This window comes from Squalius cephalus (genome assembly GCF_949319135.1).
Source record: "Squalius cephalus genome assembly, chromosome: 8".
Classification (NCBI taxonomy): Eukaryota; Metazoa; Chordata; class Actinopteri; order Cypriniformes; family Leuciscidae; genus Squalius; species Squalius cephalus.
The window spans coordinates 31,693,998-31,711,999 of record NC_137129.1 but is presented as its reverse complement, the minus strand read 5'-3'; the positions used below and the strand labels follow the sequence as shown (position 1 = coordinate 31,711,999).

At 36.4% G+C, this 18,002-nt stretch overlaps 2 protein-coding genes across 3 annotated transcripts in view; one reads left to right on the top strand and one right to left on the bottom strand.

The window, feature by feature from the left end:
• Positions 1–18,002, top strand: part of LOC307162827 (riboflavin transporter 2-like) — a 285,939-nt gene that overhangs the window by 67,615 nt on the left and 200,322 nt on the right. The gene's annotated exons all lie outside the window — the stretch shown is intronic.
• atp9b (ATPase phospholipid transporting 9B) overlaps positions 13,291–18,002 on the bottom strand; it is a 57,240-nt gene continuing 52,528 nt past the window's right edge. The window contains exons 29-30 of one of the 2 annotated variants that reach the window (XM_079877864.1): positions 15,712–15,744; positions 13,291–15,384 (exon numbers count right to left, since the gene is read on the bottom strand). In XM_079877864.1, coding sequence (XP_079733990.1) covers positions 15,248–15,384; positions 15,712–15,744 — 170 coding nt within the window. In that variant the 3' untranslated portion in view covers positions 13,291–15,247. The remainder of the gene's footprint in view (positions 15,385–15,711; positions 15,745–18,002) is intronic. The other variant, XM_079877865.1, reaches the window with a different exon arrangement.

Sequence of the window (18,002 nt, the reverse complement as noted above, 5' to 3'; positions counted from 1 at the left end):
CAGTTTGTTTTAAAGAACCGGTTTAAAAATGATTCAGCGGGTGTTTAATATCCCTAACATCCTGGCATTGGATGTTACATTCTCTAAAACGTTCCAGTAGAGTCATATGAAGGTAAATAATACTGTTTGGTATCATCTTTTTGGGTTATAGCAGGTTATATTTTCCCATTTGAAGCCATGATTTAGCTCATTTAGAATCAAAAAGTCACTTAAATACTAGCTACTAAAATCTCTTGGCTGAAATGTTTTGGGCTAATAAAATACTTATTAATTAAACCCAATTGTGTTTTATCATAAAGTGATATAGGCTATTTAAGTTTTTGTTACTGCCAACATTTCTTTTAGTAAACCTAAAACTTCATTTTTTCATTGGTTCTCGGGTAATTACATCAAAAGAGACAACTTTCAGTTCAACGAGTTTTGGTGCTAACAACCAGAATTATTGCAAGTTGGACATGTAAGCTCCGCACGCAATCTTTTTTTTAAAACTCCAGAGCGCTCTTTTACCGATTCAGTCTGATCCGTTAATTCGTTCAGTTTGATTTGTGAACAAATCTTTTTAGACCAGTTTTGTGCAGAGGCTCATTTAGAAGAACCGATTCAAATTAACGATTCGCATACAAATCTTTTTCAGGTTAGACGCCATATTGAATTCAACACGGATGAAAAACAGGCTGTGAGGGATAGACAGTCTTTACACTGTACAAAGGTCCTAGTTTGTGTAATTTTCACAACTTTTGAAACTGTTTCATGGAGTTTTGTCTACGGGAAGTTTTTTTCTGAAAGATGTTTCGTCAGCTTAACAATATCTTAAACAAAAATCCATTGAAATCCATTGTAATTCTATCTATCACAGCCTCGTTTTCATTCGTGTTTAATTCATGTAGTTTTGGCGTTACCCTAACTAAGACCTATAGCTGAAATGCAAAGTGAAAGAGCCAGTGTTTGCACGTGCATACTGGAAATAGAGGGAAATCAAATGTGGCCGTTTTGAAAACAAAGGCAGTTAAAGAAACCATTATCATGTTAATTATTTCTTTTGTCCCATCAATAGACGGATCATCGCGTAGCAACAGCAGTGCGTTGATAGTGATTGAATAAACAGACTTGCAGCTCCAGTTGTTTTTTTTAGGACATCACAGTGCAGGGAAATGGGATCTGAAAATCACAAGATGCTGTTGGCAGCTCGGGCAACTATGATTTCGGTTTTGACAATTTTCCAGTGGGGCGCGATTCGCTGCGTCATCGGAAATCATCCAGGACTTTTTTGAAGCCAAGAAATGTTGGCAAAAGTTTGCATCAATGTAAAGGGTTCTCATACGATTTGTGTGAAAAAGATTCACATGCTATTAACCCTAACCCTAAATGTTGTGTAATTTGAATGTATGTTCAAGAAAGATGAGTCTGTATTTTTAATCTCTGCGCAAAGAATCCCCAAATACATTATGGTCTTCTCATTAGGCAAAAAATAGCTTCTTTTTTTTTTTTTTTACGTGGCTGAGCATTGCAAGCTCTCTAATGACATGGGCATGTTTTGAAGTAGCTGCATAGTGTTTGCCCCCACCAAGAATTCATCCAGGTCGAGTAACAAAAGGGAGCCAAATAGCCTTCACCCCACACGCACAGGATGATATATAATTGCATCAGGAATTAGTGCATTTATGAAACACTAGCTGTTTCTTTCATCATGGGAACATGGTAATTGTGCCATTACCCTCTCTTACAGTCCTCTCTCTCCTGCTGTTCTGTGGGTCAAATGTATTTGTTTGACCTCATGGAAAGCTCTCACCCACTGGTTAGGGGCCCTAAGTGGGCTTGAGGGGATGTGGGCAGGGCCTCCCTGTCCTCCCCAGCTATGTGAAAGCAAGTTTCGTGCCGCAGTAAACACAGCTTCCAAGCTTCCAAGCTGAAGGTAATAAATAGCACTAACTGTGCTGATTGACGTGCGCCTAGTTCTACGTCAGTTGGCCTGTAGTTTTTCCACTCTGTCTGCCCGTTGTTGAGGGCAGGGGTTTTTAAGCACCAGCCGGACAGTTCCGGATATTTTGTTCACCTCAGCTTTGCAGTATAAGCCAAAAAAAGCTGGTGTATTTTATAGTCCCTACAAAGACTTTTTGTTGTCTATGTTACTGGATTTAGATCTAAACTTAGATCAGCATTATTAAACTGTATGCAATGACTGAACACAAAAGCTTTTATTATGGCTACGTAGCAAATAAATAAAGGACATGAAACATTGATTTAAGCTTTGAATTGTTTTATTATTTCAAACTGTAAAAAATTGCATTTACTTTGAATCACTTTTCACTCAGATATTGCTAGTAAATTTCACAAATAATTACAAAGAAATGGCAAGTACCATTCAATTAAATGTAACTTTTTGAAATAGCAAGACTGAAATTGCTTTTTCTTGTGAAACATACTTCAATAATCTTTGTTTTATTTACAAGTTAGAAAAAACAAAATGTTCAGTGTACCAGTGTCTTTTCTTTAATTGCTAATGCAGCCTTTTTACACAACAGACTGAAAAAAAATAAGCATTTCTTGGAAATTGGTTGACCTAAATTGGTATTTTATCTATAATTGTGTACTTAAATTTAACAGTCTAACAGAAGGATGGCCAAAACCAGTGAACTTATTTGAAAAGTCTGAGTACTTGTCATATTTTATTACCATTTTCTAAACTATAGCGAATAAACTGTGATATGAGAAATTTTGAAAGTGTCTGAATAAATTAAATTACTATAAAACACTGGAATTCAGTGCAATATTCACAGTGTTTGGTAGCTAAGTGTATGGGTTGCACACTTGTTATTGCGGTGGGACAGAATGAGTGCATTTTGTGCACTATTGTTTCGGAAAGGCTGTGCCTTCAAATAATGCACTATATTAGGTGTGGAGTGATTTCGGACACAGCCAAATGCTTTAGACGCCTCCAGATGCATACGAGAACCCTTGATGCAAACCCCACCGTCACCTGTCAAGAAAAGTTCAGACTTCATAGGCGTAGTTCAGAAAAATTATAGATGGATAGCATCAAACAGTAATTATTTCTATCAGGATTTCCTATGCTGAGGTTAAGGTTAAAGTTTAGCGAAGGGATTAACATGGGCAATGAAATCTTTAGAATCGCCAGCTTGGTGGGTTTGCGAATGATGGGACAGTGAATATCAGACCACCGGATGGCGTGACTGACCAATCGGAATGGAGTATTCTAGAGAGCAGATGAATTGATTAGACGCCCACAAAGGCAGGTCAGGCAGTTTACTCACACTACAACACTGGGACTTTAAAATGTAGCCATACATTTCTCATTTATATTCGAAAGACACCTTATTAACTGCTATGTCCAGGAGTGGCAGTGACTTTATGACTTCAAGAACTACTAACGCTAATGATAATGATAATACAATGAGTGATAATGCAGTTAGCTTGGCTCGTGTGTCAACATGATGCACTGCTGTTTACTCTATAAGGTTTTCAAGAATACACAAATGACAAATTATGTTTCCAAACAGGATACATGGGCGGCAATGTGCTATAACGCAATATATGTCTCAACGCATGGCACGCCACAGATGGCAAAGACATTAGGGACAATGTAACATGAGTCCATAACTAATGCCACAGATGTTGAATTGTCTGTCTCGGAGATGTTTAAAAAAGGCTGCACACTCATAACAATGGCATGAATCATAATATGCATGTGCATCACTAATGATGTGTCAGCGTTTAAAAGTTGTTAAAATAAATCAAAACCACATTCAACCCCCATGTGCACCCAAACCGTTCCTCTGTCTGTGCCGTGATTGGTCAAGAAAGGGGGAGTCATTGATGTCATAGGTCTACTCACCTCTTCTTACAAGTCACTATTCCGTCTGGCTGGCAGGGCTCATCATCATATTTGTGGGTGAGTATACTGGGAATGACGCTGATTTGATGGTGGTCTTCTGGAAAAGACCTCAAGGTTCCAGCTTTTTTGTTTCTTCCCCTTTTCCTTAATAGATAAAACAGCTAAAACCAGGTTTGGATGCAGAAGTTGAATTTCAGATGACTAGGGCTCCATGAGCAACTGAAAATATGTATCATGTTTTAAATGTGACCATGGCTAAAACTATGTGATTGTGAAGACGATAACGCAGAACGAGAAAAGCATGTTGTTTTTTTGCGTCACAATGGGATTGTAATCAAATGTGTTATTTTAGCCTTTTTACGATGTGCCTTATGAGTTCATGTCATAAAACCTAGACCACATTTAAAAGTAAGCTGATAAAGTGCTTAAAGTAGAAACAGCAACAGCAATTTGAGGTGGTATTTACATGACATGGCCTTGGTTATAGAACTGCCCCCCGCTGTACCTTGGGGCTTCCTGTCTCCACTGAATGCTCTCTTTGACTCGGCACAGTGACGGAATCCCCAAGTCTGTTTCCTGTTGTGTAAGGTGGTTGCCGGGCAACTGTGGCTGTGTTCCAGAGGGGAGGGATTTCATTGGCTCCCACAGGCTGAGTGAGCAAACACAGACCCTCTGCCCAGAGCTCCACTGTGGGGTCCAGACACAACAGTGACTAACTTATCAACAACACAGTGAGTGGAGCAACAAATGGCAGGAAAGTCATTTCAATAGATTTTTAAGAGAGTGGTATTGAGCAAATGCTGCCCTTGAGAATACATTCCCCAACTTTCATGTGACTTAGTAAACTCGGCAAAAATAATTACACCAAATCGTTAAAACATATAGACCTTCTCAGTCGTGCCTGCAAGAATTCTGGAGAATTTTAACATCACAAAACACAGCATTTAGATTGATAGATAGAACGATAGATAAATAGAATGAAAGACATAACTATAGATATAATGACAGACAGACAGACAGACAGACAGACAGACAGACAGACAGATAGACAGATAGACAGATAGAGAGATAGATAGATAGATAGATAGATAGATAGATAGATAGATAGATAGATAGATAGATAGATAGATAGATAGATAGATAGACAGACAGACAGACAGACAGACAGACAGACAGACAGACAGACAGATAGATAGATAGGCAGACAGATAAAATGATAGATAGACGGACGGACGGATGGCTTGATAGAGGACATTTTCACTGTAGAAATAATTGCTGACAAATGTCAGACAGACAGACAGACAGACAGACAGATAGACAGATAGATAGATAGATAGATAGATAGATAGATAGATAGATAGATAGATAGATAGATAGATAGATAGATAGACAGATAGACAGACAGACAGACAGACAGACAGACAGACAGACAGACAGACAGACAGATAGATAGATAGATAGATAGGCAGACAGATAAAATGATAGATAGACGGACGGACGGATGGCTTGATAGAGGACATTTTCACTGTAGAAATAATTGCTGACAAATGTCAGACAGACAGACAGACAGACAGACAGACAGACAGACAGACAGATAGATAGATAGATAGATAGATAGATAGATAGATAGATAGATAGATAGATAGATAGATAGATAGATAGATAGATAGATAGATAGATAGATAGATAGATAGATGGTCAGACAGACAGACAAATAGACAGATAGAAAAAATTATAAATAGACAAAATGACAGACAGACAGATAGATATATAGAATGACAGACAGAACAATGTGTAGATAGATAGAACAATAGATAGATAGAACGATAGATAAAACAATAAATACTGTAGTACGATAGATACATAGCTAGATAGATGTCAGACAGAGAGATAGAAAAATTGATAGATGGACAGACAGACAGACAGACAGACAGACTGATAGATAGATAGATAGATAGATAGATAGATAGATAGATAGATAGATAGATAGATAGATAGATAGATAGATAGATAGATAGATAGATAGATAGGCAGGCAGACAGATAAAATGATAGATAGACAGACGGACGGACGGACGGATGGATAGATAGATAGAGGACATTTTCACTGTAGAAATAATTGCTGACAAATGACAGACAGACAGACAGACAGATAGATAAATAGATAGATAGATAGATAGATAGGTAGATAGACGGACGGACGGACGGATGGATAGATAGATAGATAGGTAGATAGACGGACGGACGGACGGATGGATAGATAGATAGATAGGTAGATAGACGGACGGATGGACGGATGGATAGATAGATAGAGGACATTTTCACTGTAGAAATAATTGCTGACAAATACAGCTGAAGGTTTTCATCAACAGAAAGTGCTTAGCAAAAGGAGTATCCCAAATCTGTGTCCACCTACAGGAAACACAATGCTTTGGAAAAACAGACACTCTAGAGACAGTAGAAAAACAGTGTGACGCGTGTTGTGCCCCACATGTGGCTGATAAAACAACACAACTGCCCCACAACCTCTGCGGAAATGTCCAGTGCACAAACACATCAAAGGGTGGAGACTCTATACAGGCACGTGCAGCGGATTTGGGTCATTTTAAGCAAATGCAGGAACAGCAAAATTGAGTTTTGATGAAGAAGTGAAGAAAGGTAAATGGAGATATAGAGAGAAAGGGAAGAGAGGAAGATAGAAAGATAGATAAGATGAAAGAGAAAGCTTCCTGGCATGTTAGTGTCAGTGGACCATCACATCTAGAACGGGGTCGCAGTAAACCACACGTTTCCTGCTGTACAGAGTGTGTGTGGGTGAGTTTGGGTGGAGAGCTTGATAATACAATGTCTGTGTGTTTCAAGGCTGATAATCTCAGTAAGTACAATACACCAGTCAAAGGTTTGGACACACCTGCTTGTTGTAAGCCTATGTAAAATAATATTTTTTATGATTCTTTGATGACTAGAAATTTCAAAAATCAACATTTATTTGAAAAAGAAATCCTTTAGCATTATAAATGATTTTTAACTTTTATTTCATTGTTTTCAATATTAATAATAAGAAATGTTTCTTGAGCATCAAAGCATCAAGTATATTAGAATGATTTCTGAAGGATCATATCCTGTGACACTGAAGACTGAGGTAATGAGACTGAAAATTCAGCTTTGCCATCACAAAAAAAAAAAAAAAAAAAAAAAAAATGTACCCCCTTTATTTCTAATTAATTAATTAATTAAATGCAGCCTTGGTGAGCACACTTTTTTCAAAAACATTTTGCAAAAAAAACCAAAAAACGTCACTGCTGCCTTGCATTTTTAAGTATAATCAATTTGGCTGTGCAAGTAATATCACCTTACATTATATTTAACTGACTAGTTGAATAAATCGCATATAACTTATATAAAAAAGTTGAAATAGCCTAATTTATTTTTCTGGGTTAAAGTAATGTAAAAACATATGTTTTCATGACTTATTGATCGTTTCATTTTCGCACTATAGTGAATATATAGGTGAATATATAAGATAAACTATAAAAATAGTCACAATTTCCTCACAACTATGTTCCTTTTTAGAAAGAAATTATATCTGTTTCAGGATTTAGACCGTACAATAGTACTGAGACAGCTCTCAGACTCACAAATGATTTGCTCTTATCATCCGATCGTGATTGTATCTCTCTATTAGTGTTCCTCAATCTTAGTGCTGCATTTGATAACATTGACCACAACATTCTTTTAAATGGACTCGAAAATTATGTTGGCATTAGTGGAATTGCATTAGCATGGTTTAAATCATACTTATCTGACCGTCATTAGTTTGTAGTAGTAAATGAAGAGATGTCTCATCGATCAAAAGTTCAGTATGGCGTACCACAAGGCTCAGTACTAGGACCGCTGCTGTTCACTCTGTACATGCTACCCTTGGGAGATATCATTAGGAAGCATGGAATTAGTTTTCACTGTTATGCTGATGATACTCAGCTCTATATTTCTTCATGCCCTGATGAAACGTACCAATTCACAAAACTAACGGAATGCATAGGTGATATAAAAAAAACTGGATGACTAGTAATTTCCTACTACTTAATTCTGAAAAAACAGAGTTTCTAATTATTGGACAAAAAACTTCCTCACGTAATAATCTAGAATACTGTCTAACACTTGATGGCTGCTCTGTCAAGTCTTCGTCGTTGGTTAGGAACCTGGGTGTGCTCTTTGATACCAATCTTTCATTTGAAAGTCACGTGTCTAGAATCTGTAAAACCGCATTTTTCCATCTTAAAAATATATCTAAATTCCGTCATATGCTCTCAATGACAAATGCGGAACATTTAGTTCATGTGTTCATGACATCAAGGCTAGATTATTGTAATGCTATTATGGGTGGCTGCCCTGCACGCTTAATAAACAAACTACAGCTGGTCCAAAACGCAGCAGCTAGACTTCTTACCAAAACCAGGAAGTTTGACCATATTAGCCCAGTTCTGTCAACACTGCACTGGCTCCCTATTAAACATTGTATACATTTTAAAATATTGATGATTATTTACAAAGCACTAAATGATTTAGCTCCGCAGTACTTGAGAGAGCTCTTAACGCATTATAGTCCTTCACGTCTATTGCGATCTCAAAATTCCGGCCAGTTGATAATACCCAGAATATCAAAATCAACTGCTGGCGGTATATCTTTTTCCTATTTAGCACCAAAACTTTGAAACAGTCTTCCTAACATTGTCCGGGAAGCAGACACACTCTGTCAGTTCAAATCTAGACTAAAAACACATCTCTTTGACCTAGCATGCACATAACACGTTATAGACTTTCATAATTCAATGTTAGACTGCATAGATTAGGTCAGCCGCTAAAATTAGTCTTTCTGTTTATTCCGAGATTTACCCAGTCCGTCGGATCCAGGCCGTATCCAGATCTGATGAAGGACCTGCGCCTGGACACGACGACAACGCAGTCCTGAAGTGTTAACTAGTCTCTCCCCTGTGAAGGCCTCCTTCCTTTTATCTCTGTACAGATAAAACGTTGTCGGGATAATTCCAGTTCAAGTGGCTACGCGGAAGCGATAAAAAATTCTGTATTATACATTTTTCAAGCCTTGTGCCTTGGATTCTATTTCATGGTTTGCGCTCTCGAGCCATCAGGCACTGTTTTGTGCAAATGAGCGGGCTGGAGCGCATTAAGGGTTTTCTGTTAGAATGATGTTGTGTAAGCGGCCCCTAAGTTAATAACTAATGATCGTTGCGACGGAAGTGAATCAATCAAAACTAACTTTAGCTGGACAATAACTTTATTCTAGAGCTGCTGTAAAGCCAAAACAAACTCTGTTACTGTAATTTCCTATTATCACTGTAAAGCTGCTTTGAAACAATCTATATTGTTAAAAGCGCTATATAAATGAAGGTGACTTGACTTGACTTGACAATTTCTCTACATGATAGACTTGTATCATCTTTCTCCAAAACATGTTGGTCACAATTATTGGCAACCGTAGACCCTTACATTTTTTTAGCACACCAGGGTGACTAGGAACATGAAATTGTCTAGCTATGACTTGTTTCACAGGAATTTAAGTATGAGGAAACACAAAGGCCAAATTCCCTTAATCATCCATCACAATGAGTAAAAACAAAGACTATAGTTCTGATGCGCAGCAAAAGATTGTTGAGCTTTACAAAATAGAAAGTGTTGTAAGAAAATGGCTAGATTTCCATTTCCAATTGGCCCATTTCCACCATCAGAGCAATAATTAAGAAGTTCTAATCAACAGGAAATGCTACGAATCTGCCTGGAAGAGCACGTGTGTCTATATTGTCCTAATGCAGGGCGAGGAGGAAAGTTTGAGTGGCCAAAGACTCTTCAAGGATCACAGATGGAGAAAAAAACAACAATCCCTACATCCCCACATGTTGTTTGGGAGGGTTTCAAGAAAAATCCTCCTTGCTCATCCAAAAACAAACTCCAGCAAATTCAGCAAATTGTCAGACACGACTGGATCTTCAAACGGCACAGGGTTCTGTGGTCAGATGAAACAAACACGCATCTAGCATGGTTTGGTGCACACAAGGATAAAAAGTACCCCATGTGTACAATTTAATATACACATGTTCTGCTGGAGGTCCTGGACATCTTGTTCAGATACATGGCATCGTGGATTCTATCAAGTATCAACAGATAAAAAATCAAAATCTGACTGTCTCTGCTAGAAATCTTGTAATTGGCCGTGATTGGATCTTCCATCGGGACAATGATCCAAAACAAACTCAAAATCAACACAAAAATGTGTCAATGAGCACAAAATGAAGCTTCTGCCATGGCTGTACCAGTTCCCTGACCTGAACCCTATAGAAAATGAGTGGGCTGAACTGAAGAGAAGCACCAACATGAATCAGGGAATCTGAAGGATCTGGAGAGATTCTGTGTGGAGGAATGGTCTATGATTGTCAGGTGTTCTCCAAACTCATCAGGCATTATATAGGATAATAATAAAAAGGATATTAATAGGAGAAGACTCAGAGCTGTTATCTTGGCAAAAGGAGATTTCAAAAAGTATTTAATAAAAGGGTGCCAATATTTGTGGCGATTTCCCCCGCACTTTCAATTCTTTTACTTCAACGAAAGGTTCGATTTTTGCAAATTTTTTGAATGAAAGATCAAAAGGATAAACAATGCAATTTATTTTTACAGCCATTTTTGATCATATTTACCAGGGGTGCCATTAATTCTGACCACAACTGTAAACTGGACACTTGTTGGATGCTTTTCCTTCACTATCTGATCCAACTTATCCATTTTCATTATAATAATAATAATAATACAGGGGGATTTGCATTTGTCTACAAAGCTAATTTCAAGAATTAAAGACTTTAGATTAGATTATTCAGTCAAATGTGTCTAAACTTTTGACTGGTGATGAACATCTAACTGAAAAATCCATGAAGATATTGGTCTAATACCCCTAATTAAAAAAAAAAATAAAATAAAATAAAAAATAAATGCAGATTAAATACCCAGACAGCAACATAGTGTCAGCCCAGATACGGACCACATCTGATACGCGTGTAATCCACATGTACCAGATGTGGGCCGGATCTTGTCCGACACTATATGTTGGGTATACAAAAGCTACAACAACATCAGATATGTTGACATCCCTCAAAGAGACTAAAATAAAATAGAGAGCAAAATTGACAAAGCAAACTTAATAGTAAGCAATAGTAAAATATGCAGTTTTACATGTGGACAGAAACCAGGGGTCACACAACTCTGAAAGCCTATTGTTGAACAGCAATCTTACCAGCAGATGTAGTTTCCATGTGGGCCCAAAGTGTGTCTTCAGTGAAACTGTGTAAATGCCGCCCTCTAGTGCTTAGAAGCAATACATACAAATAAATGTGTGGCACAGTATGTGGCATCAGTGCTGTCATGTAAAGATTTCAGAAACGCAAGCTTATACTCACTCAAACTGCGACTTCCCATGTATGTTTGTCATAGTTTATGACATCTTGAAATTAACTTAACATGAGTATGCTAAAAAAAAGGGCCTGAAACTCAAATATATATATATTTTTTTGTTGTTGTTATTTTCCAACAAAGGGTCAGTGTTTAAGAACACCTTTTTGTACTCACCTGTTTACTCACATTCTACTTAGCAAAAAAAGGTTCGGTGGGGTTCTATACAGAACCCTAGGGTTTTTGACTCATTTTTAAAGAACCCTTTATGCTAAAAAGGTTCTATACAAGGAGAAATGTCTTAAATTATTGCATAATACTCATGTTTATCAGATTATTTCAGTTTTTTCCTAGTGATTAGGTACGTTTATGAGCTGCTTAATTAATACAAATGAATCAAAATAAAAAATTGATTAAAACAAAATTCATAAAACGATCCCATGATTGGAATCCCCTAAAAAGTTCTATATATGAAGCTGACACAACACTTCTATATACAGTAGAACCTTTTCTTCTAAGAGTGTATATGAAGCAATCTTTTTTAAAACACATATTCAGTATTAATTTTCAAGCAATTCAATTACAAATGTAATGATAATAAAACAATCAAACAAAAACGGCTACAGGGTTAAAGATTCAGCCATTAATCTGTAACGTGTTTGGAGCAGAGTTTGGGACCAAATGTTGGTTTAGTTAATAACTCAAATTTCCCATAATGAAAAAAAAAAAAAAAAAAAAAAAACAACAACATGACAATTCTTAAGAAAAAGAGTTGAATGGTCGAGCTTAATAAAGTCAAATCAACATTTTAATTTGACAAGCCAATTACAGGTGCTGGTCATAAAATTAGAATATCATCAAAAAGTTGATTTATTTCAAGAATTCAACTTAACAGGTGAAACTAATATATTACGGTATATAGACTCATTACATGCAAAGTGAGATATTTCAAGCCTTTATTTGTTATAATTTTGATGATTATGGCTTACATCTTATGAAACCCACAAAATCAAAATCCCAGAAAATTAGAATATTACATGAAATCACACAGTAATTACACAGTGATACCATGGTCATTGAACCAGGTTTTGGTTCTTTTGGCAGTGTGGGCAGGTGCAAATCCTGCTGGAAAATGAAGGAAGCATGAAGTGCTCTGGAAATGTCCTGGTAGACGGCTGAGTTGACTCTGGATTTAATAAAGCAAAGTGGACCAAAGTCCTCTTTTCTGATGAGAGCAAATTTTGCATCTCATTTGGAAACCAAGGTCCCAGAGTCTGGAGGAAGAATGGAGAGGCACACAATCCAAGATGCTTGAAGTCCAGTGTGAAGTTTCCACAGTCTGTGTTGGTTTGGGGAGCCATGTCATCGGCTGGTGTTGGTCCACTGTGCTGTCCACTCAACGCAGCCGTCTACCAGGACATTTCCAGAGCACTTCATGCTTCCTTCAGCAGACAAGCTTTATGGAGATGCTGACTTCATTTTCCAGCAGGATTTACACCTGCCCACACTGCCAAAAGAACCAAAACCTGGTTCAATGACCATGGTATCACTGCGTAATTACTGTGTGATTTCATGTAATATTCTAATTTTCTGGGATTTTGATTTCGTGGGTTTCATAAGCTGTAAGCCATAATCATCAAAATTATAACAAATAAAGGCTTGAAATATCTCACTTTGCATGTAATGAGTCTATATAATATATTAGTTTCACCTGTTAAGTTGAATTCTTGAAATAAATCAACTTTTTGATGATATTCTAATTTTATGACCAGCACCTGTAAATAACTAAAACTAGCTACATTTCATACAGTCAATTTGATGCTAGAAAAGTATATTTTATATATCTAATAGTTTTCTCTTTAAAAAAAAAATACATGGGATTTGTGCCTATTAGTTCACCAATGTACACTTTGTATGTAAAAAGTGTTACCAAATATGGACGTATGACATTAGCACACCACTAAAAACATTGAGAGCCCTTAAAAGAAGCACCCACTAGACCACTTGGAAACATATTGCTCTTTAATCAGACATCAATAATCATTAAAATGTTAAATTATTCTGCCGAAACCATCGTGCTGATGACACCGAGAGAACGCCCACAGTCGCAGTAACGCCACAGAAATATCACATTTTCTATTGTGTCAGTCAATACAAAAAAGCAGGAGAAACAAAAACAAAATGCTCAAATAATAAATAAGCTATTGTTGTTAGGCTGTTACAGGGTTAATTGACGGTTTATATACAGTAAAATATATCAGTTAGTGGTTTTCCTGAGTACAGTACAACTCTGCGTCTTCAAAGCACAACTGGAATCCACCATTACGCACAGCAAGAAAGGAACAGCGTACGGCACACACGTTGCTTGGCATTGTCTCATTCAGTATTGTAAACACACTCACACACTCGGTATAGAAAATAAAGTGAATGATAAAACTCATTCCTCATACCAGCTGACTTATTTCATTAAGATAAGGCAAGATGATCTTACACATTATTGAGCCAACTTCACACCGTCAGCACAGTCAAAGCAAAAAATAGTGAAACTCCGAAATAAATGGCGCCGTTGTCTATAAAAAAGTAACCGATGATGAGCAAGTGCCATAGGTGATTTAAGAAATGCAAAAATGACAGTGCACCTCTAAGCAGCTTAGGACATCCTAATACTTTTTGCTTTCAGTTTTTACAATCTTAAATAAGTCACTCATTTATAACCAATAAAAAAATGGACACCAATCCAACAAAAGTACATTCTTGTTTTCAATGACTTGGCGTTACAAGTCACGCAATCAATCAAGTTTGATTTGTCAAATGTCAAAACGTCGATTGTGAAGTTTACACAATGTCATTTAGGATGTCAGGTTGAGAGGACCGTTGTTCCCAGAACAAATAGTTCCCTCTGTAAGAACACACGCTGTGCTCTGGTTTACATTTACACAGTTTTTTGCAGCAGGATCATATGGCAGCAGCAGCCACAGCACAACAGGAAACAAGAGCTGCCCGAATTCAACTTCAGTACACACTCGTGCAATCAGAACACTCCAATCACAACCACAGGTATTTACCAAGCCCCGCCCACACAGATCTCATTAATAATAAAGTTAACGACGCAAAATGTGCCAAAATCAGACGGAAAAGTGCTGATGGGTGTGGTAATACTAATACTTTACGTTCATTAAAGATGAAATTGGATCGTTATACACCAACAATAAAAATAAAATAAAAAGTTAAAAATCCATAATCTATTTGATAAAAAACTGATTTTGCCTTCACATACATTTACGGTAAGTAAAAAGTGACAGTTTTGGGACCATTCCAGTCATTCCAGTGTGGGTGCCCTAAACAACCCTTTTATTCCATCTTGTCTTTCTTTGTGCTTTAGCCTTTTCAAGTACTCAATTCTACTTTTATCCTGCAACTGTCCCACCATCTTTAAATGATGAGCACAGGAGCACTGTTCATATATATACAAACAAATCACATTATGTCACTGAATATGAAGCACACATAAACCGCATCATAAAGCACTTTTGGGCTGACACTTAAAGGGATAGTTTACGCAAAAATGAAAATTTGGTCATTATTCACTCACCCTCATGTCATTCCAAACAGATAGGAGTTTCCTTTAAGATCAAATACAAAAGTTAAGACTGGGTTGTAGGTGCAATTTTGGAGTATGACAGTTTTCCCAATCTATGGAAATGAGCAGCGTGAACATTCTGCTAAACTTCTCTTTTTGTGTTCCACAGCAAGCCATTAAGGTTTGGAACAACATGAGGGTGAGTAAATGATATCAGGCTGATCATTTTTGGGTGAACTACAATCCAGCAATAATAAAAAAGGATCAGATCTGTTTCAAAAGTGTTTGATGTAGCTGTCACATGTGCGTATATATGTGTCTGCATGCCTTATGACACCGTAATGTATGGAAAGCTCAGGAGGAAAGTTTGGAATAACTGGGAGGGGAGAACTTCCGCTTCAGGTATTTGATGATGTAGAGCGGCAGACAGCTGACCAGCGTGATGACGCACACCTTCCACAAGAACGCCCGTGTTGTGATAAACGAAATATCTGAAGACAAACAAAACATAAGAAGAAAATCAAACGTCAGGGTCAAAGTGACTCTTCATGCTGGTTTATATCATCAAGGAGTACGTTTTCACGTTACAAAAAAAAAAAGAGGCTATGGATGAAGTGGACGGGATGCACTGCAACGATGGAATGTTCTGAAAAATGAGTAATCACGGGGGTTACGGCACGTTTGAATGACTCCTTCTCATCCAGGGGCCCACACCACACGAGAGTGAAACTCGAGGGAGGAGAACGGATATGTTTGTGGAGGCAGGAAATGATAGCTGGTGAAACAACAGAGAGAACACAGGGGAAAGACAAACCTACCCAGGAAAGCTCCTAAGGTCACACGACCTATGCCTAAAGCACAGTCACAAAACAGAGATGGAGAGAAAGAAGAAAGAGCTTAAAAGTTGAGCTTACAGTGAGTGCACCAGTCTGAACTAATGTGTGTTTGGTTGAAACACTGAAACCAGAAATTCACTTATTTGGCCTTTTATTTACGTGTGAAGGAAACAGACCAGCGGACCATATCATTAAAGGTGAAGAGAGGCAGACAGATAGAATAATATTCAAAAAATAAATAAATAAAATGAATACATTTAAAATTTACTTAGTAGTTTTAATTTACTTACTTAACTACTACTACTACTACTACTATTAAAAAAAATAAAAAATAAAAAATAAAAAAAAATATATATATATATATATATATATATATATATATATATATATATATATATATATATATATATATATATATATATATACACACACACACACACACACATATATATATATATTAGGGCTGTCAAACGATTAATCGCGATTAATCGCATCCAAAATAAAAGTTTGTGTTTACATAATATATGTGTGTGTATGGAGTATAATTATTTTCTATATATAAATACACACACATGCATATATATTTAAGAAAAATGTGTTATTTATATGTGAAATATTTATATATAATATAAATTATATATAATATAAATATATATACACAGTATATACATGCAAATATTTCTTAAATATATACATGCATGTGTGTGTATTTATATATAGAAAATAATTATACACCGTACACACACATATATTATGTAAAAACAAACTTTTATTTTGGATGCAATTAATCGCGATTAATCGTTTGACAGCCCTAATATATATATATATATATATATATATATATATATATATATATATATATATATATATATATATATATATATATATATATATATATATATATATATTTATTTATTTAAGAATATTTAAGGAACAGTTAGACTGGTAAGAAATAAATCAATTAGGTACGATAAAAATAAAATAAATAATAATTTTAATTTATATAAACAAAAATAAATCAATAAGTGAATAGATAAACAGACAGACAAATAAATGAATGGATAGCTAGATAGACAATATAATAATATTTTTGGTTTGAATTTACCTGTACAGTGCATGGATAATTATTATGCAAGTTGATATTCTGTTCATATTTTTTATCTAAGCCCATTTTACAAATTCCAAACCACATCAATCTTAATAACTACAATTAATTTGGTATTAAATCATTTAAAAGTGAAAAATGCCTTATATTCAGGTGTGCATAATTATTAGGCAGATTTTCTTTTACATGTAAAATGGAATACAAAGAGATTCAACTTGCTCTGAAAAGCCAAAAATTATGCTCATGAGAAGGATGCAATACTAATGCAACACTAGAAATTGCTAAATTAAGGTGTGACCAATGGACAGCAAAACGCTCGTTGGTTCAGCAGAGTCATACAAAAACAAGCCAAGAAGAAAAGACACGTTAGCTGTAAAGAATTAGGCGTGAAAGCATCAGGAACCCTTTAGTCTCCAGTGCCACCATTTTCCAGACCTGCAACTGGAGTCCTACCAGGATCTCAGAGACTTTTGCTGAGGGAAAGAATCCTGAAATATGACCCACATTTAATAATAAATTACAAGCTTAAGCGTGAAATACATGAAGACTGTTTATAGACAACCTATCTGTCTGATGGCTTTATAGACAGATAAGTTGAGTGTGACTCTTGAGGGACCAGCACCAGTTCAAGTCAGACAACAGCAGCGGTGGCGAGGGAGTCGTGCTGTGAGCTGCTACTAACAATGAGCAAGACGTAAGAGATGGACTTAAAATCAACTCCCAAAACTTACTGCCAGATAAATTCTTCAAACCGTGGTACTAGAGGATGTCATGCTGGTCCCTCAAGAGTCATTCCCAACCTATCTGCCAATAGAAAAAATGATTTCTTCATGTATTTCACAACACTTCAGCTTGTGATTCTTATTAAGTGTGGGTCATATTTCAGAATTCTTTCTCTTAGCAAAGTCTCTGAGATCCTGGTAGGACTGGAGGTGGCACTGGAGACTAAGGGGTTCCTGATGATTTCACACCTAATTCTTTACCTTAATTACACATTTATTTGCAATTAATGTGCCTTTTCTTCTTGGCTTGTTTTTGTATGACTCTGCTGAACCAACGAGCATTTTGCTGTCCATTGGTCACACCTTAATTTAGCAATTTTTAGTGTTGCATCCTTCTCATGAGCATTTAATAATTTTTGACTTTTCAGAGCGAGTTAAATCTTCTT